The following is a 25636-nucleotide window of genomic DNA, read 5'->3' as shown; positions in this document are numbered from 1 at the left end:
ACACTAACGAATGCTAATAAGTATGATTTTATTGGTTTGGTTTTGTTTCTCTCTGGTTTGCAGTTTTTTGTTTCCTAGTTTTATAAACATAAGTGACATAGTTTTTGCATAAATTTATCAAGTATTAAAAAGTAACATAAATCAAAATTCTTGGGACCTGTAATATTTTTCTCTTAATAGGTTTGTTTATTATTAAAAGTGTCACAAATTAAAAATCTAAGTGATGCTTAAAACAATCAATCCATTTTATGCCTAAGAACCACAATTTGACTAGATTTCACTTTTTTATCACTTCAAAAATTAGTGTCTTTTTTCTTTTCAGTTCCATTGAAAAATTAATAGACTTTATTTTTTAGAGAAGTTTTAGGTTTACAGAAATACTAAGAGGAAAGTACTAAGAGTTCCCATATACTCCCTTCCCACACACATCTTGCCTTAGTGTTGTACATTCGTCATAACCAATAAGCCAATATTCCAGGTACTACAGTGTGGAATCAAATTTCCTTCCTGGAGGTGGGCAGGTCCAACACTTTCTAGAAATGCTGGAATCTTGTCTAGTACCAAAAAAAGAAAAAGATATTCGAAATTGCTGATAGAAGCCACACATATGCAATATTTTAAATGTGTTCATTTTCGAAAGTATTTATAAACAACATCAATTTTCTTTTTACCGCAATCTTCTAACATCTAGCAACCACCAATAGGTTCCCTGAATGAAAAAACAAAAACAAAAGCAAAAGTAAAAACAAAACCTATTAAGGTGACTTTATGTCAAGACTGTTGACTATAGTCATCTTGTTAAATTCTATTTTCTTCACATAGAGGGGTGAGAGAAGGCACTGGCAGGAGAAGAAACTTGTTCTTAAGCAATAAATTTTCATGCTTTAAGGTGGATTTTGTCAGAGTAAATCTTTCCAGACTAAAAAGCCACATCCTTAGAGATTATACTATAGGCACAGATTTAAACAGAATTCATACTGATGACATTTAGAAGTGTGCATGAAGACTCTGATGGCAAATGAACCTAGCCTCTTTACCAAAAAATGATATTCTCCACATTTTTTTCCTCTCAAATTCCAGGAGGATGTAGACTCCAATCTGGTGCATTCTATGAGCTTCTATTTGACATACTGATTGAACGTCATTATGCTACGGGGTGGGGGAGGGGTGGGCGGGGGGCAGTGAGAAGCTGGAAATTTCAGCTCTCATAACAAATTCGTTCAACTAAATCCTTAGTAATCTTTATCCAGGATAGTAGTAATTCATTTAAGAAATAAAGCTGATAAAAGAAAAGGTTAAAGAAAGAAGGAACAGGAAAAATGTGTGAAGGCCACCTTAATTGCTGGATTTTATTTTCTAAATTTTGCTAACAAAGCACCGCTGTTTGAGACTGACCAAGGCTACGCTAACGTGTTCTTTAGAACAGTGGTTCCCGTCTGAGGATGATTTTATGCTGGGGATACCTGGCGATATCTGGAGACATTTTGGTTGTCACAGCTGAGGGTGGGTGTGCTGAGGGTGTCTAGTGGGTAGAAGCCGGGGATGCTGCTGCACATTCTATGATACGCAGGACGGTCCCCACAACACAGACATATCCGGCCCCAAATGTTAATAGTGCCGAGGCTGAGAAATCCAGCCTTAGAGGAATACACCACGAAAACCACATTTTTCTTATCTTTAAGTAACTTTAGTAAGAATATAGATATCCTATGGAATGCTCTTCTCAAAACCCAAGCAAAATGCAGTTTCCACATAGTACATGTTCTGGTCAATGTACACACAAGTTGAATATTTTTTTTAAAAAAGCTTTCTATTAAATTAAAAGACATAGTAAAATATATTTATCGCAACTGTTTATGAAGCATCTACATAAGCATATTCACCAAGTAAAGCACACCCACAACACCTCCCCTTGTTTATGGGATACATAACGAGACAGGGAGTCATGATTCACTGCTGTTTATGTTCTATCACAGGGTAACTGATTAGAAAGTTGTAGTTGCTTCTGTTTAAAAATATAGCTATTGCTCTGTCCTCTGGCTCACTTTGAGAACTGGGGCTTCTGAAAGCTTAGGGTACTATTTTTATTCTTATTTGGTTCTGAGTTGTGTGACTGCGTTCCTGCCCCTCATTCTCCTTGCTTTGGTCACACTGGTAGAGAATGAGTGAGTGAGTGAGAGAGAGTGTGTGTGTGTGTGTGTGTGTGTGTGTGTGTGTGTGTGTGTCCGGGATGGGGGACAGGGTTGCAGACAAGGCTCAGATAATTTCTCTGTCAGGATTATCTTTGCCCTGAAAATCAGAATTTATAATTTCACAAAATCAGATTTTCCTTTTAGATATGTATTCTTAATTAAACATACAATCTCTCCCTATGGAAATTTAAAAAACAAGGAAAATGATATCTGAATATGTTGGGCACTTAAAAATATTTTTGTCCAGGCTTTAGTTCAATTTAGAATAAAATTACGAAGGGTTCTAGTTGTAATTACTCTAAATGCAATAAAAAGCTATTGTTTAAAAAAGTGACTATAATACAGTTGTCTCTCCCTGAGAATGAGAGCTAAAGTAAATCAAAGTGAAATCAAATAATATATATTCTTTTAAAAAACATTAATTCATGGTACTGGCACAAAAACAGAAAGGAAGATCAATGGAATAGAATAGAGAACTCAGAAGTAAGCCCAAACACATATGGGCACCTTATCTTTGACAAAGGAAGCACGAATATACAATGGACAAAAGACAGCCTCTTCAATAAGTGGTGCTGGGAAAATTGGACAGCTACATGTAAAAGAATGAAATTAGAACACTTCCTAATACCATACACAAAAATAAACTCCAAATGGATTAAAGACCTACACGTAAGGCCAGACACTCTAAAACTCCTAGAGGAAAACATAGGCAGAACACTCTAGGACATCCATCAAAGCAAGATCCTTTTTGACCCACCTCCTAGAATCATGGAAATCAAATCAAGAATAAACAAATGGGACCTCATGAAACTTAAAAGCTTTTGCACAGTGAAAGAAACCATAAACAAGACTAGAACGCAATCCTCAGAATGGGAAAAATTAGTGGCCTATGAAACAACGGACAAAGGATTAACCTCCAAAATATACAAACAGCTCATGCAGCTTAATACCAAAAAAGCAAATAACCCAATCCACAAATGGGCAGAAGACCTAAATAGACATTTCTCCAAAGAAGACATACAGATGGCCAACACATGAAAAGATGCTCAACATCACTAATCATCAGAGAAATGCAAGTCAAAGCCACAATGAGGTATCACCTCACACCAATCAGAATGGCCATCATCACAAAATCTGGAAACAACTAATGTTGGAGAGGGTGTGGAGAAAAGGGAACTCTCCTGCACTGTTGGTGGGAATGTACGTTGGTACAGCCACTATGGAAAACAATTTGGAGGATCCTTAAAAAACTACAAATAGAACTACCATATGATCCAGTCATCCCACTCCTGGGCATATACCCAAAGAAAACCATAATCCCAAAAGAAACATGTACCATAATGTTTATTGCAGCACTCTTTACAATAGCCAGGACATGGAAGCAACCTAAATGCCCATCAACAAACGAATGGATAAAGAAGATGTGGCATATATATACAATGGAATATTACTCAACTATAAAAAGGGATGAGATGGAGTTATATGTTATGAGGTGGATAGACCTAGAGTCTGTCAGAGTGAAGTAAGTCAGAAAGAGAAAGACAAATATTGTATGCTAACTCACATATACGGAATCTAAAAATGGTACTGATGAACTCAGTGACAAGAATAAGGACGCAGGTGCAGAGAATGGACTGGAGAACTCAAAGTTTGGGAGGGGGCGGGGGGTGAAGGGGAAACTGAGATGAAGTGAGAGAGTAACACAGACATATATATACTACAAAGTGTAAAATAGATAGCCAGTGGGAAGTTGTTATATAACAAAGGGTGTTAAGCTCGAGGATGGAAGATGCCTTAGAGGACTAGGAGGGGGAGGATGGGGGGGACTCGAGGGAGGGTGGGGGGGGGAGTCGAGGGAGGGAGGGAATACGGGGACATGTGTATAAAAACAGATGATTGAACTTGGTGTACCCCCCAAAAAATAATAAATAAATTAAAAAAAATAAAAAATAAAGAAATAAAAAAAATAAAAAACATTAATTCTGATGAACCATTTAGAAGAAGGCATTAGAAATACGCAAAAGCTTATTTCAAGAGATCATAATAGAAAAATAATTTGACTTCATTTCAATATAATAAACGCTAAAATTTTTTAATTGCCTGAAACTGACACGGAGCTTTACTTAAAAGCAGGTGTTGTGCGGGGGGACATGTTGATAACCCTGTTTCGAGTGCTACAGTCTTATGAGGTTGCCTATCTATGAAGTTCAAGCTTCCACATGCGAAGCATGTCCAATGACTTTATGTGTTCTATTATGCCACCACACAATCTCATACTCATTCCATACAAAGAGAATGTCTAACTAGGGTTGCATTTTTCTAGAGAGTGACAAGATCCATGCTAATTAACTTTCGCTTTTCTAACATAGGGATAATTTGTCAACAACTACTATGTGCTATATTCTCAATTATTTTATCATTCAGCTGAGTCATAGACTGCTAAAAGCATTTCTGCATTAAAGGGCATTGAGGCTGGGACTTTTAGGGGCTGAATAAGAGCCTGACTGTGCTTGGGTATACCATGTTTTTAACTGATTCTATTTGGAGTCCTACTGTAATATTTTTCTTTTCTTCTCTGTTGAATAAAGAGAACATTTTATGACTGCCAAGCGTGTACTATTCTCAGCAAAGAAAGTTCTTATTTGCCTTCTGCTTCCCAAGAAATTTTCTTTACACTTTATTCTAAAACGTGGCTGGCCTCTTGATCATTTGGCCCCCAAATACCAAGTCTCTGGTAATATCATCTGTCTGTTATAATGAGAAAACCAAGGATGCACTTGTGTGTTTAATACCCCTTAGAGATCAGTGAGAGCTGGAAGCACTTTTAGAGGTGGTTTAATTTATACCATCAGGCAGGGAACATGAGGGATAGAGATTTTAGTTGCCTAAATCCTCAGAGCTCTTCTGTAGCAGAGCTAGGATTAGAATTTAGGTCTTTAGTCTTCAAAACAGTGACGTTTAAGAGGAATAATACAGAATAGCCCATATATTTAAAACAAGTGCTCATTTCTATTTCTGTTTGAATGCAAGATGATTAAAACAGACTCAAATGCATGATATATTTTATAAAAATCAATGTTCCACTATTTTAATAAGCATTATTAAAGGATTTCAAGTAAGTTGTAAAAAGACACATGACAACCTCAACAAAAAGCCTATGTTTACCCAATTAAAAAAACATTCTAATGCCTCTAGTTTCCTCAGAGCAACATCAATAGAGGGGCTAAGTTTTATCTCATGTACTCTATCTCCAAATTGCAATTCTAGATTAGACATGTAAACTCATATCCATCATCAAACAATTAAAATGACAGTAAACCTTGGTTATAATTTGCTTATTTTCAATAATGTACAATACAGCCAATGACATATAACTTAAATACCAATGATACTAATTTTTAATGTATGTGTCAATGTTATTAAAATAGCCATATAAACTTTATAGTGTGTTTGGAGTCAAAAATACACTTTCGTGCTTATAACATGAACAGCAAAGTTTCCTTGGTAATCTCTACTTACAGAGATGGCAGCAATAAACATTGATAATCTTCTAAAATTCAGATTAGTTACTTTGATTTCAAAACGTTTAAGCGATCACACCATAACTCAAGTTTGTAGGTCAGTTGAAATAGTATGCTCTGGGAACTCATTGCTAAACTTTCCAAAGGGCATTTAATGTTGGCATTGACTTGTTGGCTATTTACGCTCTTTGGTGCGGCATACAACTCTGAGCAGAACTGCAAGTGGTTTCTGATTTCCCGCCACCCACCCTCCAACCCTGCCAAAAAGAAGTTCTTAAGGCAGAGAATATTTTCTCCATTCTGAATAAGTCTTTTGCATATTTTCAAACAGAAAAGCACTGTAGTCATTATAATCGGCCTGACCTACTATGGCCCTAGGAGAATTTATTGGCCAACACTATGGGCTTAGAGCATAGAATAGAACATATTCTTCTGGAAACTATTTTGCAGAGTTCTTGGGGGCATTGCCTAAACATGACACATTTTCAAAACTGATTAAACATGTAATTCCTGAACCTAAATGCATTTTCAAACAGGACTCTACAGATTTCAGAATGATCTCTACCACTCTAATTTCTTTCACGGTTTCTACCATAGAAATCTGTCAGTGTATCCCAATGTGCCTATGACAGTGTTGAATTTTTCCATTTTGAATCTTATGAATTTGGAGCACAAATGTCACCAATATGAAGTTACTGCATACAAGGCTTGAAGTCTTTAAAAACCAAAGTATTCTCTAAAACAATGTTCCTCAAACTGTAATATGTAGAAAAACGACCTGAGAATCTTGCTAAGATGTAGATTCTGATTTCATAGGTCTGGGATGGAATCTGAGATTCTTCATTTTCAACAAGCTCCTAGGTGATGCTGCTGCTGCTGGTCCTCTATAGCAAGGCTCTAGAAGACACACCAGATAAAATCAAGCATTTGACTTCCGGCAACTTATTCTTTAAGATGTGTAGTTCTAAACCAGTTGTGAAAAATATATTCCTCCTCCTTTATATTAACGCTTCACTTAAAGAGAATCAGGTATGAAGGGCAGGGGCTGCCGAGTGTGGACATAACAATGGAGAAATGTTCCTCTTTTCTACCAATCTGAAACTTTGCAGGCTGGCCCGAAGGGGTCAGGTCTTAGAGGTTTACATGACAATGTTGGCATGCTAAATTGAAGGAGTCGTTCCTGAAGCTTGCCCAGGATCCTCAGGGTCAGTTCTGATGGAATGGTCATATAGAGACAAACGAGGATGCCTGGGATGATTTTCCACACCAAGTCTTTGTAAGACTTTCAGAAGACACCCATTATGAATATAGATACAGTTAGATGCATTTATGTGCAGAAAAATTTGTAGATATATATAGATGTGTGTACATATGTACATTTATGTGTGTTTATTACAAAACAGAAGAAAGGAGGAGGACATGATTTTTTTCAAACCAACATCACAGAGAAGAACATTAACACATAATTATAACTGGGCTTGCGTTTCCTTCAATGGTTTTCATCCTCCGTCCCATCTGTTATTTCATCATATTGTTATAGTTATTGCTTGACATCCTGTCTTTAACATCTCACCTATTTATTGCCTTCGACAATATTTCCTGTTTGTGTCTGACATGGAATTCAATTTCATTGCATTTCACCAGCACAGTTCAATTTCCCAGTATGACCATTGGGTTAAATTATCTATGCAGTATACAATTAGTCACTTAGTGCCAGGCAAAACAAATTCTTTATTATTTAATTTCTTCTAAACTTTTTCCCATTAAAATTAATGACATGATGAGAAGGTATAGGAGAAATGAATTCAACAGCTAGTTCCTTTTTCATGGCGAAAGACTATACCATAGTGAGAAACCAGTATATTTCACTTTAGAAAACTGTCTTCTTTTAACTTGATTACTTTCCTGTTATAAACAGATGACTATTCCGCAATGGGATGTTAAATAGGAGTATATTCCCTATCAAATATTAAATACTATGAAAATTTTCTCTTGAACTGGAGCAACTTCAGTTCTTAAGATCATTTATAAATCAATACTCATATAAGAATAAATATCCCTGGGCTTCCTAGGTGGCGCAGTGGTAAAGAATCCACCTGCCAATGCAGGGGACATGGGTTCGAGCCCTGCCCTAGGAAGATTCCACATGCCACAGAGCAACTAAGCCCGTGCGCTGCAACTATTGAGCCTGTGCTCTAGAGCCTGTGAGCCACAACTATTGAGCCCATGTGCCGCGACTATTGAAGCCCACGTGCCTAGAGCCCGTGCTCCACAACAAAGAGAAGCCACTACAATGAGGAGCCTGTGCACCACAACAAAGAGTAGCCCCCGCTTGCAGCAACTAGAGAAAGCCCGTGTGCAGCAATGAAGACCCAACGCAGCCAATAAAAAAAAAAAAAAAAAAAAAAAAAGAATAAATATCCCCTATCTGCAAAAGGTGAATGAGAAAATCAGATTAAGGTTATTACCGTTACAAGACTTTAGTGTTAAATTACATTTTAAACAACTCCCAGTGGAGCTAAGAAACAGGCAAGTAAATTCTATATTGTTTCTAGGTACTTAGTGGACATAATATACATTTCATTATTTGCATGTATAAACCATTAGCGATAAAAAAGAAATGAACACACAAAACATTTGTTCCTGCAGTAATCATACATGCTTTAATAACCATGAGGAATGAACTAGAAAAATCCATCTTTAAGAACTCACACTCAGTACTTTATATGGAAGATACATATACAATAGCCAATGGATTAGAAAAAAAAAACTGCTGCTTCTCAAGCATGATTTATGATATTGTTATTACATTTAAATAAAAGTAACCTCTAAGTTCTATTTAGAAATAATTCTGTGAATTGCTGTCTAGGAGGAATTTAAATGGATTTATATTTGGAGCTGATATATTTGTATACAGATCTGAAGAGTAATTCCCTCTTGTTTATCAGTAATCTGGGAATCCTGTTTGGAAACACCGGTTTTTAATCAAATATTTAAAAAAAAAACTGGAATTGTGCTGAGTATTTCATCTTGTAGCATGCACATAAATATATGTATTATACCACTATTAAAATAAGAAATGCCTATTTTAACTCTTCGTCATCAGTTCCTCATGGCAAGAGGTGTTTTCCTAACCTGATTATATCATACATCACCTGGGAATTTTATATATTACCTAACTCATATGGATAAGAACTCAAACTAAGATATAGGTGTATATACACACACACACACACAGCACCAAGATCTTATTCACTAAATCCAAAACTCTTGAAAAGGTTTTTATTAATTCACAATAACATTAATGACATGTGACACATTGTGCTATATAACTGTGATTAAGCCTAACAACAATTTCTCACATTTAAAGAAACCATATAGATTTTCCTAATCCTGAGGTTCTCTGTGAGATGGTACCATTCCCCCTAACTTACTGAATCTTTACCTATGATGGGTTAGAGTTAGAGCACAGAAGAATGGGATTCACGTGTCAAGAAAACCAGCCCCGTAAGTTTATACTGTGATCATGACTTGTGCATGTACATTCTGTGAAGCCTGGGTCATTCTTCATGGTTCGTGATCCATTTTTAATTGTAATAGTAAATCAATTATGTAATATGATGCCATAGATTTGAATAAAAACCATGAGTGCTTTGCTTGCATATCCATTTACAAGTCCTGGACAGATCTGTAACAGTGCTCCAATGCTTATATGATTAAATTTATAAAGCATTTGATAAAATATGTTTAATACTTGGCCTCTGCGGTACATCAGTTTTCTTTTAAGGGATAATGTGTAATACCAATTATATTTTAGACAAATGATATATATGACAAAAAATTACCTTCAAGAACATGGAAATGAAGAAAGCACTTATAGTTACCATCTAGAAAGTACAAAATGATTAGTTTCATTGAAGTTTCCAGTTAGATGTAGGTGCCAAAGCAGTCTCTTGTATTTCACTTTTTAATTAATAGACCAAGATATGACTTTGTGAAACTGGTTACTTTTTAAAGTATAACATAATGGCTGACAGATTTTAGCTCTGATTTCTATCGAGAAATCTTAGAAATATACTAGCAGCATGAGTCCATCCTTGCTGATAGGAAAAGCACTTATCCATAGTGATACATTCATTCTTGTAGTGCAGCAGGGTACCAACTGATAAATCATCCACTCTGGGGTTTGATATCAGAGGCCAAAAGGACTCCTTTTGTTCTAATAGTAATATGTTATTGTTGGAGAAAGCTCAGCTTTACAACGCTATAATTTCAATCTTTCTAATTTTTCTCTTTCTCTGATAATGAAAATGGCAGCAAATGATAAAGTTTGATTTATGATCCACATCAAATATTCCCTTGCTCTGTTGAGCACTGTCTCCTTCAAATAATTTACCTCTCTCAAAACCCTCAAAATAATGCAGGAAGCTGCAAGAAGAAGAAAGTGTGAGATGTTGCAACTAGATGACGAGTATCCATGATGTCTGTAGTCAATTTTTGGAAAGAGACAGGTTCAGATTGCCCACCTTTTGGCTTGGCCTCTAAAGATGCCTGATTCACCATGATTCATTTGTTGCTAACTCCCTGCCTTTCCCCTGGATACCACTGGTGCAGGCCTTCTGCTTTCGGTGAACTTGCTATATTCACTTATTAGTTCCAAGAGTTTTTGGAAGATTCTTTGGGATTTTCTACATAGAAAATCATGCTTTCTATAAACAAAAGCATCTTATTTCCTCTTTTCCAATCTACAGAACTTCTATTTCCTTTTCTTGTCTTACTCACTAGGTAGGACTTCCAATACAATGTTGGAGGAGGGTGGTGAGAGAGGACATTCTTACCTTATCCCCAGTCTTGGGGGGAAAGTGCCCAGTTTCTCACCATTAAGTACAATGTTAGTTGTAGTTTTTTGTAGGTGTTCTTTATCAAGTTGAGGAAATTTCTTCTCTTACCAGTTTTCTGAGAGTTGTTTTTTTTTTAATTATCATGAACACGTATTGAATTTTCTCAAACATTATACATGAAGCAATTGATATAATCATATGATTTTTCTTTTCTTGCCTATAGATGTGGTGGATTATATTGATTGATTTTTGAATATTGGACCAGCCTTGCATACCTGGAAAAAAATCCCACTTGTAAGTATAAGTTTATTTATTCCCTGTTGGATTTGATTTGTTAGTACTGTGGGAATTTTTGGGTCTCTATTCATGAGTGATATTGGTCTGTAGTTTTATTTCAATATCTTTATCTGGTTTTAGTACACTGTGGTATACTTAGGGGACGATGTTTATGTAGAAGATGAATAGTTGCTGATTGACTAGAATTTACCAAGGTGATCTTTCAAATCAAGAAGAGAACTGAGGCCTTCCAGCACAACCTGGGTGTGCTTATTGGAAATGCTGTTGCTGTCTGTTAGTGAATGTCCTTGGGAATTTTATTGCCAGAGAAAGACTTGTATGGATTTTTATTTTTTATTTTTATTTATTTATTTTTTAAATTATTTACTTATTGAAGTATAATCGACATTATTCTCAGATGTACAACAGAGTGATCCACTATTTTTTTTTTTTTGGGGGGGTACACCAGGTTCAATCATCTGTTTTTATACACATATCCCCGTATTCCCTCCCTTCCTTGACTCCCCCCCCTCGAGTCCCCCCCACCCTCCCTGCCCCAGTCCTCTAAGGCATCTTCCATCCTCGAGTTGGACTCCCTTTGTTGTACAACAACTTCCCACTGACTATTTTACAGTTGGTAGTATATATGTGTCTGTGCTACTCTCTCGCTTCGTCTCAGTTTCCCCTTCACCCCCTGCCCCCTCCCATACCTCGAGTTCTCCAGTCCATTCTCTGTATCTGCATCCTTATTCTTGTCACTGAGTTCATCAGTACCATTTTTAGATTCCGTATATGTGAGTTAGCATACAATATTTGTCCTTCTCTTTCTGACTTACTTCACTATGTATGACAGATTGTAGTTCTATCCACCTCATTACATACAGCTCCATCTCATCCCTTTTTATAGCTGAGTAATATTCCATTGTATATATATGCCACATCTTCTGTATCCATTCATTTGTTGATGGGCATTTAGGTTGCTTCCATGTCCTGGCTATTGTAAAGAGTGCTGCAATAAACATGATGGTACAAGTTTCTTTTGGGATTATGGTTTTCTTTGGGTATATGCCCAGGAGTGGGATTATTGTATGGATTTTTGTAAAACATTTTGCTTTGGTTTCCTGGAGCTGCTGTAACAATGAACAGTTGGCCCTCGGTAGCTGCCGATGCAGAACCTGTGGCTAAAGGAAGGTCCCACTTTTACTATGCTATTTTATGTCAGGGATTTGAGCATTGGTGGATTTTGGTATTTGTGGGGGAAGGAGGTGTCCTGGAACCAATCCCCCAGGGATACTGAAGGAGGACTCTACCACAAACTGGATGGCTTAAGACAACGGAAATTTATTCTTTCTCAGTTCTGAAGGCTAGAAGTCCAAAAGGAAGGCATCAGTAGGACCAGGCTCTCTCTGAAGTCTCTAGGGAAGAACGCTTCGTTGCTCCTCTCCCTCTGGTGGTGGCCACCTCTGGTGTTGCACGCCTTGCAGCAGCTGGAATACACCAACCTGCTTCTGTCATCACTTGGCCTTTTCCCATGTGTCTCCTCTGTGTCTCCAGGTCTGTCATGGCCTTCTTTCTTATAAGAACACCAGTCGTGGATTTAGGGCTCACTCTGACACTTCAACCAGTACAGTCCTCTGAGTAACAAAAAAATCTCATACAGACACATTTTATTGTGGCCTCTAACTTCCTCTCAGGGAGCTCCCCACATACATTTCCTCCCTCTGTAGGAAATTCATATTGAGAGGGAGGATGAAACCCAAAGCTGACTCAGTTTCCTCACCCCAATGTTTTGCTATTTTCCCCCTCTGGTCCTGTTTCCCAACACTTAGTGGAACACAGCAGACAAATCTTTCAGGTTCTCACACACCCCGTTTCCTCAGCAGAATCTATTGGGGATTTTTGATGGGGGAACCATTCTTATTTAACCTGATAACCCAGATCAGGATGTGCTAAGAAATTCTATTACTCCTTTAAAAAGAATAGAAATGAATAAACGTTCATTTAAGAGGCATCTTCTAGAGCTGCATTAACTTGAATCAAAGGTAGGCCTTTGAGGGTTAGCATGGCAATGGCTACTAGAAAAGACCCTTTGGAGCAGATGGGCATTTAGCCTTTCTGATCCTGCCAGGTACCTGGTTTCCTACTTTGTCTGCATTTCCAGCTGCCCTGCTTGCCAACAGCCTGTTTGTGTGGAGGTTTGCATAATACTTATTACAAAGAAAGGCAGCTTTCTGGCGTGATTAGAATAATAAGGGTTAGAGATTATTTGCCGTGGATAAGCTTCCTTTATATTGCATCTTTTGAATTTTTATCTTCAAAAGATTTCTTTATATGATTTTTAATGCTAATGTAAGATAAAAATACCATTTTGTAGTTGTTTGGATCTATAAAGTTCTTGGAAAAGAACAGTTGTTGAATGACAAAGGGAAAGGTTTATTTCATTAGCCAGCTCTGGAGCTGTTATATCACAAGTATTGATATTTAAGTGGGTTCCAAATGGGAAAAGAGCCATAGCAGGGAACCATTGGAATACAGATTGGAAACTTCAAATTATGTACCTATTATTGCTTTGGTTCAAAGAAAAATCATCAATTTTCCCAGCTACTCCTATGGTTAAAATATGTTCTAATTTCACCAGGTTTTTATTACGCTAACTGGAAATACATGCACACAAACATTCTGGTCTATACAATTCTTTCTGTTCCCTCGTCCTTTAAGGAGGATAGGGTGTTAATTTTATGGTATAAAAAAGAGGATCCAAAAAATTGGATCTGTCAAGTCCTGGCTTAAACAAATAAAATTTCCACTGAACAGAAAGAAGAGCTATCTGGCCAAACACTCAAACTCCAGAATCAAAGACCTGTTCATCTGGAGGAGAGTCATGCATCCAACTTTCACCCCCCATGCCTGGATGGTTCATGATGTTATATAAACTCTCACCCACACAAGGAATAGTGGTGTGGGGATTCTTGGGGAAAAGCCAAATTAGCAGCTTTGTGTTTTCTGTTTTGAGGTTGAATTCGTACACAGCTGATAACATTCAAATCTCATAGCATGTGAAGAGAGTGGAGAAAATGAATTGTTGCTTTGAGCAGGACACTATTTCATTTAGTGAATGCAAATCTTTTGGCTCTTTGATGCAGCTCAAGATTCTGCTTATTATAAATGGAAAACAGTCTGTCATGCTTTGGCATTTGCATTGACACGCACAATATCAGAGTGTACTAGGAGGAGATATTTTGTTTCAGCTAACTTATTTCATGGACACACTTAAAGTACTGTACCTACAACACTAATGTCAGAAGCTTCAGGTGGCAATTTCTAGTAAGGAATGGTCATGAATAAACTAAGTGGAACAAGATGTGATATTTTTGCCTGCCTTCATTTGGAATTCAAATAATCTAAGTTTTTGGATTTGGCTTTTTTTAGATTTACACTTATGAATGAAATGCGGGTTTTAAATAAGATCTGTTCACAACCAGATTATTGAGCCCCAGCTATAATAAAATATTGATAATTTGTGCAGTGTTCTAAGGAAGTACATAAATTTTGATTTTGGCAACTTGGACTTTGTCACTGAAAGGGGAGACAGCCACTTCTCCACTTACGTCTAATGATGATTTATGCCTGCTTATACCTGCTTTAAAATGTTGGAAAAATGATCCTGGATTTTGACTCTTCTCAGTATTATTTTGACTGCTAGGGCCAGCACATATCTTTGAGTTTAAAGTTTCAATTGGGGTGTGGCCCAGAGGACCTGGAGGGTTCTCACCTAAGTTTCGTAGGTTAGGTGAGAGTGTTTTATGTATATTCATGGTTAGAACCTGATTCTGACTAGTTAATGTCCATAACAAGAGAGAATAATCAGGCGACAAATAACATCTTTCTCATTTTACATTCCCCCACCCCTCTTTCCAAAAAAGAAAAAGAAAAAGCAAGTTAGGCTTATCCTTGGTTACCTCTGGCAACAATTCAAGAAACACTGAGTGTGACTATGTCTTAGGTGCTGGGACTATGATGATGAACAGGGCTGTCACAGATCCTGCTGATAAGGATCTCAAGTTCTAGCCGGGAGACAGATGCTCACGCATGCGATTCCAATGCAACTATTAGGGGACATGACATGGGCAGCTCGGGTGCTGACAGGGCACATAGCAGGGACATCTACACTGGACTTGATGGGTCAGAAGGCTTCCTGGGGACACCATATCTCAAAAGGACCTGGAAGGATAAGCAGGAATTAAGCCACATGAAGTTGGGTGGAATACAGTAAGGAGTTCTGGGAAGGAGGACTGGAGAGAAATAAGAGCACGATCAGGTAAAACTTAACCAAGTTAAGTATCGCTTTATGGGGGGGGATCAGAAGGGATGGAACAGAGGCTGGGCATGGAAGGTTAGGTACTAAAGGGCCTTGTGTGCTACTTGAAATTTAAACTTGGGTAAAATAGGAGGTTCTTGCAATAATTTATCTTAAGCCTATGTCTTAATTATAAGTGATGATTAGCACTGTTGAATGAAACAGCTAAATTTTCCTGCTTCTTTTTCCAAATATTTTAGATATTATAGAGTATGCAAAGATTCAAATGTAAGGATTCTATCGTAAATTTCTCCTGGAATTGAACGTAAAAAAACCTTTACCATCAAATGTTTATACACCCTTTTATTAGAAAATAAAAAGTGGAAAAAATGATTTGGCCTTATAGAAAGCTCAGAACACATTTTGTGTTGCATTCCTTTGAAGTATTGGGTATATATTATTTAAAATTTTTTGTCATTTTCATTTTCTTGTTGAAAAGTGTTTTGATATTGCTAACTGTCCAGAATTTAGTCTAGAAGTAAACAGGTAAAAATCATGTATATATCTCAAAATAGAAACATCATATCCATTTCCTAAGTTTTTCATTCTTAACCAATACTTTTGGTTCATACTTTCACAAGGGGGATTTTTGATCATGACAAAAATGTTAACAGAAAGGATAATCACACTTAAGTCTTTGAAATTAAAATATAGCCAGAAGAAAAAAAGGATAGCTAATTATTCTTCACTACTGTAGGGATTACTAGATAGTCCATAGCCCAGAAGAATATGTAGGTAGGTAAGTGAGTAGGTAGGTAAATAGATGGATGGATGGATGGATAGATAGATGACAGATACATAGATAGACAGATACACAGCTACCCAAACTATAACGTGAATATCAGCATAATGCTTTATCCCAACATTTAAGCTCTAGGTATGTATGTTTACAAATATGTGATATATGTAAGGTATATATAGAAGGTATATTATATACATCAGATATATATATGTGTGTGTGTGTATGTGTGTGTGTATATATATATAAATCTTATGTTTGATATATAAATTAAACATATCAGGGACTTTATGTGCCTTATTTGGTCATACACCACAGATATATGTATATCCCATCCTGCTTCCCAAAGGATTAATATTTACTGGCATGCAACAGGTAAAGCAAACCAGTGATTCCCAGGCCCTAACACCCCCAAACCAAAAATTCAACCAAGCAGAGTTATTCAATTTTCCTGGGTCTCTCCAATGTACACGTTATTAAATTTTTGGTTGATTTTCTCCTGTTAAAAAAAAACTCAACCAAGGTGACAAAATGGGATGGAAGATCCCACTAAATTAACAAGAAAGAGATAGAGTGAGACAAGAATTTGTTACCTGGTCCTGCTGGCCCTCTTTGGACATAAGTAGGTCTTACTCTTTAGCTTCAAATGGGAATAGCACTTTGGCAAGATATGCACAATACTTGAAACTGGACGAAAAGGGTAGGAGAATTAAGAGACTATGAATTCCCTAGGATGCTTTGTATATAAGCTTTTAATAGATTTCTGTCAAAATTTTTAAGGAAATTAAGAGATTAAATTTTTTCATTAAATTGAATACACAGCACAAGAAAATATATGCCAACTTTTTACTCAGCCACACATTTCACATCTTCAGATAATATCCAGTAACTTTTTAATATCAATTTTGATATATTAAATTTAAATATTTTTATTATTTGCAGACAGTCTTTATAGCAACATAATTAATTCCTTCCCTTCATCAAAAATCCATAGTGGATATTCTTTCAACTAAAGATTTTACCCTAACATGACAAAACTACATTTAAAATCTAAAAACAAATGCCTCTCTTATACACATTTATTTTTTAAAGGAACTAACATGATGATCTTTTCTGAATAATATATTTCAGAAAGGCATAGACTATTCTTCAATATTACAGTGATAATTATAAGAAAAGGATAGAATTCATCTTATGTCATCCTATTATATACTTTTTCTCCCTCAAGATCATTCTAAAGGTATGCCCCTGAGTTTAATTTCAGGCCTTTGAAAAAGATACAGTCTTAAGAAATTAGAAACGAATTTAAGCTCCAATTCAGAAAATATCATTTTCCTACATGGAAACAGTTGGCAATCACATACCAACACCACTCCTTGAATCTGATATTCTAAAGAAATAATATCTGAAAGAGAAATAGTGGGCAGGAGGCAGTGTGATGACAAATTACATTAAGCGATATAATTACCCTTAGCCTTCATAGAGTACTTTCCATTTTCCAGATCTTTACAAGACATGAAATGAAAACCGTCAATTGCCCAAGAGGTAGCTGATGAACCCATTTTTCAAATGGGAAACTGGGGCGTTATGATGCCTTACCACAGGCTGTAAAAATGGTCAGCAACAGAATCAAGATTAGAAGCAAGAGGAACTGATTGCCGCCGTATACACATGGTTGCCCAAAACATGTCAACGGAAGGACAGGAATACTGTTGGCCCACCCCTGCAGCTATGCTCCATCTTGCTCTATGACACGCACAGCTGAAGGAAGTTTCAAACTCCATTTAAGGCTGACAGTGCCTCTATTCTCCAAAGTCAAACCCATGAGATCAACAGGAGGAATGATTATTTGCAGTGCCATCCTCAGACTCAGGAATGTAGGCTATGCTGAAACTACATAGAATGTATTTCAATAAATGATATCAAGACATGAAAAACAAAATTAAAGGACATCTTACACAATAATGAAAATTACAATTTTAGTTCAGCATTTCTACTCTTATCCTACAAAGAGATGTTTATGAGTACAATTAAAAATAGATTATCAACCAATTGGATTTGAAATAAAACTCACATCTGCATGCTGATGTGAGCCTTAATCTTCATGCTCTTAAATTAGGAGAGAATATACATAGTATAATTTGATTGTGTTTTATATTGAACACATCTCTTTCTAGAATACGAAAATGTATGCTTATTCACTGCTAATGATTTACCAAGCTCTTCAAATACATTAAAGCACTAAAGAAAATCTGATTATTTTACCGAGCAGCGGTATTAGCCAAAAAAGCAGACTGGAGGTACACTTGGTGGGGGATGCTTTGTGGGAGATTCAGGAAAATAAACAGCTGTATTGTCCTTTAGGCTCATAACAATGATGCCCATCGGTGCCAGCCCCGCAGTTACCATGTGAGTAGCCAGTACATTAGGGACACGCTAACGTAGATGACACACAGCAGGATCCAGTTTATTCTTGTGATGGGCGGCCTGCAGTTACCTGTCACGTGGAGGATGACAGTGGAAGAGAGAACGCCACTAGAGTTTTGGGCCTGAGCCACATAGAGGCCTGCATCTGCATCGCATACCTTCGGAATGAAAACTGAATGTCTTGTCTCCTTGTGTAAAACCTGCAAGTGCCCATCTGCAGACAATTTCTGGCCCTTCTTGTACCTGAAGCAGAGAGTCAGTTTTTAAAGTCAGGATCACTGTTTATTCACATCATTTCCAAGTTCTAATAAGCACTGCAATTCGGCCCACCACGACTGCAATATTCTCTAGCATTAGCAGGAACTCTGCAGCAACCACAAATTCCAGTGGGGCTGTTTACCCTCCAAGCAGAGGTTGGCAACTAGTAGCCATAGAAGTGCTTGATGGGCTCAGGCCATGTTTTTAAAAACTGAATTTTTGGATGTTTACCAATTAGAATATTGCATACGAAAATTCAGATATCCAACTCCTCTTAAAAAAACCGGGCCATCTGGGCATACTGGGCCACAATTTGCTTATGGCAACAATTACCCCAAGTGGGAAATGGCACCTTCCATTTGACCGGTGTCATTCTTTCAGCCACTAGGAAACAGCGGCTTGTGACTTTTTGAAATCTACTGGAGCAAGATTCATCTTCCCCATCAGACTCATCCCATAAGATCCATAGGAGAATACCACTGCACCACTTTAGAGGAAGGTACTTATACAGCACTTCCTGGCGAGATGAGTTCATTTAATTTTTGTGAATTAATTTCATTAGGAGAAATCGATTTCTAATTATAAAAGGCATTTACACAATTGGATTATTACTGTCAACGACACGTTTCCAAAAGTTTCCTATGAATCTGAGCCCTTAGCTGCATCATTTTCTAAAGCAATAATTTGTTTATTTTGTGTACTCTAGATTCTTGTTTCTTTATCCCCACGTTCTTCCACACAAGAAGCGGTGACAAACCTGAATCATTTTCTATTCTCACTGCCTACGTGATAACTGCATTTTTCTGAGTGTCCTGAGAATGATTCCTTAATAGCCTGCCAGTTGTTAACTGAGCAAAATTGTTGTAAATTCGAGGGCAAGCTATTTTTTCACACTATTGCAGCAGTTCTTTAATAGCAAATACTAACCAAGTCATTTTTTGTGTGGACAAAAACAAGAAATACTTCAGACATTTTTCTTTGGAGTAAACTAATATTTAATAATGAATTAAATGATAATATTAAATAATGAATTTACTGATATTTAAATTCATAAATACGAAATTCCTGATCTGTAAAAAACATGCAATTGTAAAAACAACAAAATAAGATAAAAAGCATAAGTGGCTGCACTGTAACCCAAGTGCAATTTCTTTTAATAATCTGAGAAACCAACAATTTCTCATAAATTCCTTAGATAACTGACCCACACTTCAAGTACCATTAAATGGGTACACACAGTAATTGAAACAGTTAATTTAATGGTTACTGAAACATTATGATAAATAAATGTTATTTTACTTAATTTACACTTATAGTATAAACTCATGCTCAGCTATTTGTAACTTTGTCCTCAAATAAATATACTTAAGGTTGAAACATTTCTAAGTGTTTAAAAGTAACCCACATATTAAGAAAGTTAGAACTGCTTTATAACAACAATGATATAAAACCTGTATTCTGTGGTTTACTTTTATTAAAACAAATAGACTAAAAATAAGGATGTCTCTAGAGTAAAATCACATTGTTCACAGCTTAGTTATTACACTACCTTTCAAAATGGGTTTATTACCTGTCACTAGAAGCAACTGTGAAAGAAATATTTTTATTCCATCTTTCACATTGAAGAAATTTATAAAAAGAAATCTTAGTGAAACAAACAAATATTACAAAAGTGGCATGTGTGACTCTGTTGGAAGAGGGAAAAGATGAAATGGGTAAATGACAGAAAAGGGAAAACCCCAAATGCTTATGTTTTTTAATTGAATACAGGCTGTTAAACCAAGTAAATTTCATGCTTATGTAGAAATAAACAGGAAAGAAGTTCCAGCCACAATCTTTAGAAATGTGGAATGTTAAACTGATATCAAAAAATAGCACAACTAAGTTGCAGTGCTTTTGGAGCTGGTTACATTATTATTTTACATGGTTACTTTTTTTTTTAAGGGTATTAGCCATGCGGCTACTAAAATGAGAGTCGGGTGTTTGATGTGAGGTTGAATCATGCAGAGTTGCAGTGACCTAGAATATTAATTAGCTACCCCTAAACCTCTAGGTTAGTGCACACAGAATGATGTGCTTAGTGGTTCAGTTTGCTTCTGTTTGTGGCTTGTCATTATAGGCTACCCACCATGTCAGTGTAGGTTCTGGAAATCCTGTTACTTCAACTTCCAAAGTCACTGGAGAACCTTCCATGACAGTTACATTAGACAGGAGCCTGGAGAAATTAGGGGCCTGGCCAGCTAGGCTGACCACGCTGTTCTTTGCTGATGTACTTTTAATCTCTTCTCGGGGAACCATTCGCCTCTCAGAGGCCTGGCTGGGGCCTGGCTGAAACCCGAGGCCCGAGAACGCATCCTGGGAAGCATGCAACCTATTTCGGGTTTTAGTGACGTTATTACCAGCATGCATTTTCTCCGGTGTTTCTAGCAAACTTCCCTGAGCCTGGGGGTGCTGTTGTAAAGCTCTCGCATGCACTTCACTGCGCATGCGCTCTGGAGGTTTAGCACAGATTTTGTGGAAGGCAGTATTCTTTTCCAGAAATCCTCGGGATGTTAATGAGGGCTCAGCTTGGAACTGGGGGGAAGGCTTCTCAAAGTGACTTGAAAATGTTTCTCTCTTATCATTGCAAGCATCAGCAAAAGCAGCAGCTGACGGAAGGCCAGATTCCGGGGCCTCCCCTGAACCGCTGGCCCCCGTCTGCGTCCCGTGGCCACTTAGGTGATGGCCGAGGGACGGGCTGGCACGCGCCTCCAGCTCCACGTCGGACGGAGCGAGGAGGGAATCGGGGCTTCCCGGGAGCGGAGGCAGGGAGACGTCGTCCGGTGAGACACACTCATATTCTTCTCCCGAAAGCACATCCACGGGCAGGAGCAGGTCTTGGACAGCGCCCTCTTTGCCGGGGACCAGCTGCTTCACCTCTCGTGCAAGCTGACCCTCTCCTGCTCCACTGACCGCCAAGATGTCTGCTGGCTTGCCCTGCTCCTTCAAAATGGAAAAGTCAAAGCTTCCAGTTAGTGGTTGAGTTTTCTTTTTCCAGATCTCAAAGTCAACTTCAGAGAGACAACTTGAGAAGACCTGCAGTGAGTGACAGCTGGGGGCCCTGGCTCTGGCCTCACAGAACTTGAAACCATTTGTCTGCTTAACCGGATCACAGCCCCCGTCCCATGACTAAGGCATTGGTGTAAACCGACCTCCAGTCTCTGAGGGAGAGATGACAGACCTTGCGACAGAGGAGAGAGAAAGCCCTGGCTCTCATCTCTCATTATGGGGCTGGACTGGATCTGTGTCTTTCAAATCATGATCTGAGGAGTCTTCCTCTGCCAGCAAATTCTGCTTTGGTTTATTTATCTGTCTACACTTCAGGGAACACATGGTTCCCAAACATCCGACGCACCCTTTTAGGTGATCCTCAGACCCTCCTAGAGAAAGCCTCCTTTTTATCTCAGGAAAAACACTCTTTTTAAAAAAATTATTGTGGTAAAATATACACAACCTAAAATTTACCATTTTAACCATTTTTTAAGTGTACCGTTCAGTGGCATTAAGGACATTGACATTGTTGTGCAACCAACACTGTCGTCCATTTCCAGAACACCTTCATCTTCCCAACTAAAACTCTGTGCCCATTAACTTCCCATTTTCTCCTCCCACAGCCCCTCCTACTTTCTGTCTCTATGAATTTGACAACTACAGGTACCTCATATACAGAAACTCATTTTTTATGCTGGTTTTATTTTCTAAAAGCCCCTTAGTTTTATTATTACAATGAAAAATATCTATGGAGCACCTATGATATACTAGCTACTGTGCTAGGCATTGTAGAGAGAAATGCTGAGTAAAAGTAAATGTAATGCCTCCCTCTTGGAGGTGACAGCCTAGTGGGGAGGTAGATATTAAGGGAACAATCACGTATTGTGGCCTTTCACAGAGAACACACCAAGAAACAGTAGAGGGACACTTGCCACTTGTCTTTCTGTCCCACATGGAGCATAGGTCATGCTAGGAGACTGGAAAAAGCAGTGATCTGTCTTGCTTACACTGTTCTAGTATTTCCACTCATCCATGTCCATCTCTGGTTTGAGAAGAGGTTCAAATATCCCTTCTGGCATAGACTCAAAAGAATATTGAAGCTGGAAGGGATCTCATCTATCCCAACCTGCTTGTTTTACATCCACTTCATTCTTTGCCTTTCCTCAGCATTTTGGGCACGTTTTTACTTAATTAACAATTACTGGGTTTTGTCCTGTGGCTACCACTTGCATATGAGAAAGTAATGTCTTGCCTTGACTTTGAGTTCTTCATTTTAGCCCATCGTCTTGTTCTGGACATACACTTTACAAGTGATTTTTGAGAAATAAAATGTATTTTCAGTTTAAAGATTAGAAGCAAACCAAAAGAATGTTCCTTCTGTTATCCCACAGATATGACTTATCCTCAGAGAAAGCATAAATCCAACTGAGAGAAAGTGCTTTCCTTCAGCCATTTTAGTAGAAATTTAAACCCTGGGTCTAAAGCCGGAAGTTCTTAAAAGTTTTTCTCACTAAAAATATTACTAATGGGATAAAATATTTGCAAACAATGCAGTCAACAAGGGCTCATACAGCTCAATAACAACAACAACAAAATAAACCTCCCAATGGAAAAATGGGCAGAAGACCTAAATAGACATTTCTCCGAAGAAGAAATACAGATGGCCAATAGGCACATGAAAAGATGCTCAACATTTCTAATCATCAGAGAAATGCAAATCAAAACTACAATGAGATATCACCTCACACTAGTCAGAATGGCCATCATTAAAAAGTCTACAAATAATAAATGCTGGAGAGGGTGTGGAGAAAAAGGAACCCTCCTACACTTGGTGGAAATGTAAGTTGGTGCAGCCACTATAGAGAACAGTATGGAGGTTCCTCAGGAAACTAAAAATAGAATTACCATGTGATCTAGCAATCCCACTCCTGGGCATATATCCAGGCAAAACTTAATTCAAAAAGGTACACAGACCCCTATGTTCATTGCAGCACTATTTACAATAGCCAAGACACGGAAACAACCTAAATGTCCAGCAACAGATGAATGGATAAAAAAGATGTGGTACATATATACAATGGAATACTACTCAGCCATAAAAAAGAACAAAATAACGCCATCTGCAATAACATGGATGGACCTAGAGATTATCATACTAAGTGAAGTAAGTCAGAAAGAGGACAAATACCATATGACATCACTTACGTGTGGAATCTAAAATATGACACAAATGAACTTATCTACAAAACAGAAACAGACTCACAGACATAGAGAACAAACTTATGATTGTCAAGGGGGAGGGAGTTAGGGGAGGGATAGAGTGGGAGGTTGGGGTTGGCAGATGTAAGCTATTATATATAGAATGGATAAACAAGGTCCTACTGTGTAACACAGGAAAGTATATTCAATATCCTATGATAAACCATAATGGAAAAGAATCTATCAATAAAAATACAGAATGTACATATGTGTATAACTGAATCACTTTGCTGTATATCAGAAATTAACACAACACTGTAAATCAACTATACTTTAATAAAAAAATTACTAAATAAACACATATTCTGTAGGGAATGCCCCTCCTTCTTTTGGTTTTCCTACCACAACTTAGCTCTGCCTCTCTCTCTCCATCTCTTCCTGAAAGTAGAATGTTTATTTTCCTTTTCTCAAGGACTTTGATCCAACAACCTCCTGTTCAGTCTAAGAATCTCCTCCATGCCATTCTGATACCCACTGTTTGAATACTTTTCCTGAAAGGGTGCTTTCTTTGAAAAGAAGTTTATGCTTTATGTGTGTGAAGAACAACTTCCTATGTTCGTCACAGATCTGCCTTCCCTCAGTATCCACCAATGGATCAGAATTGGCCTCTTGGAGTGACATGGAACATGTCTAGCTGCTCTTCTCTTTTAACAGCCCTTTGACTATTTGGCGAACTGGTCCTGCAACCTCCAGGTCTTCTTCTGCCTTAATTCCTGGAACTTTCCTCATTCTGGTCACCTTCGGAGATCCCACTTTTACTGAGTTATAAATTCCTTCATGGGGAAGGGACAGGGACATTTGTTGATCTGAGTGTCATGAAGGGGCAGGAAACTCCTCAATGATTTCTTTAGATAACATATGTCCCTCCAGAAAAGAATAATGTTTAAAGATTGAAAATTTGCAGCAGGCTGAGGAGAGAAGTTTGGATGAAGGTCTGGACTAGTCTCCCTAATCCTCTCTTGCTCCTGGGGAGGAACTGAGTTACCTAATTGTGGGTTTGGAAGAAGAGACTGAGCATGCTGAGCTCTGCCTCTCGGAGGCCCTCTCTTCTGGATCTGCCTTCCACCAAGTAAGTGCATCCACACTGGCTCTAAACCTCTGTAAGGGAAGCCTGTGTTGTCTAGCTGTGCGCCCAAATGGCTGGGTAAGCAAGTCTGTCTTAATCAGAGGTGAAGTTTTGGGAAACCCACTAGAAAAGTACAAGCCCTGTCCTCCAATCCAGCTTTCACTGGTTACTGATTCCTGACTCCCGTGTCCCACTTTCAAATGGTGCTAGACATAACAAGGAATCCAAGGATATTATTTTTTTTACTCCCTATAATTCCTGAAGTAGAAAAATACTTTCCACCGAAAATACACTACCAGGTAACTTCTACTGACAATGAGAGAGTTTTCTCAAATCTTTTTCTAGAAACATTTCAACGTATTAATATTACACCCTAAATATGTTTATTTCCAGGATTTATTTACTTTCCAGGTAGAAAGCAATCAGTGGAATCATTTCCTTGATCTATAGGGTATGTTTTTATGAAAGTGACTTTATTAGTTCTTTTGTTTGTTTTTATAAGATTCACACTGAGTTTTTAATCAACTTAAATGTCCTATTTCCTCTATTAATACCATCCATAAAAGTGTTGAACATTGCAGAGTATGGGATAAAGCCGGCTGTATAGGACAAAGCCAGCTGTCTCCACAGGGCAAGGCAAAGTGCCTTCCAGGTTGACACTGATGAACTA

At 37.7% G+C, this 25636-nt stretch overlaps 1 protein-coding gene across 2 annotated transcripts in view; it reads right to left on the bottom strand.

The window, feature by feature from the left end:
• Positions 1–16771: 16771 nt before the first annotated feature.
• CCDC141 (coiled-coil domain containing 141) overlaps positions 16772–25636 on the bottom strand; it is a 207573-nt gene continuing 198708 nt past the window's right edge. For both annotated transcript variants that reach the window (XM_057746706.1, XM_057746707.1), the window contains exons 23-24: positions 20740–21593; positions 16772–18596 (exon numbers count right to left, since the gene is read on the bottom strand). In XM_057746706.1, the coding sequence (XP_057602689.1) occupies positions 18329–18596; positions 20740–21593 (1122 nt within the window). In that variant the 3' untranslated portion in view covers positions 16772–18328. The remainder of the gene's footprint in view (positions 18597–20739; positions 21594–25636) is intronic.

This window comes from Hippopotamus amphibius, chromosome 8 (genome assembly GCF_030028045.1).
Source record: "Hippopotamus amphibius kiboko isolate mHipAmp2 chromosome 8, mHipAmp2.hap2, whole genome shotgun sequence".
NCBI classification, from domain to species: Eukaryota; Metazoa; Chordata; class Mammalia; order Artiodactyla; family Hippopotamidae; genus Hippopotamus; species Hippopotamus amphibius.
Note: the sequence above shows the minus strand (reverse complement) of the source record. Positions and strands in the feature narration are given on the sequence as shown.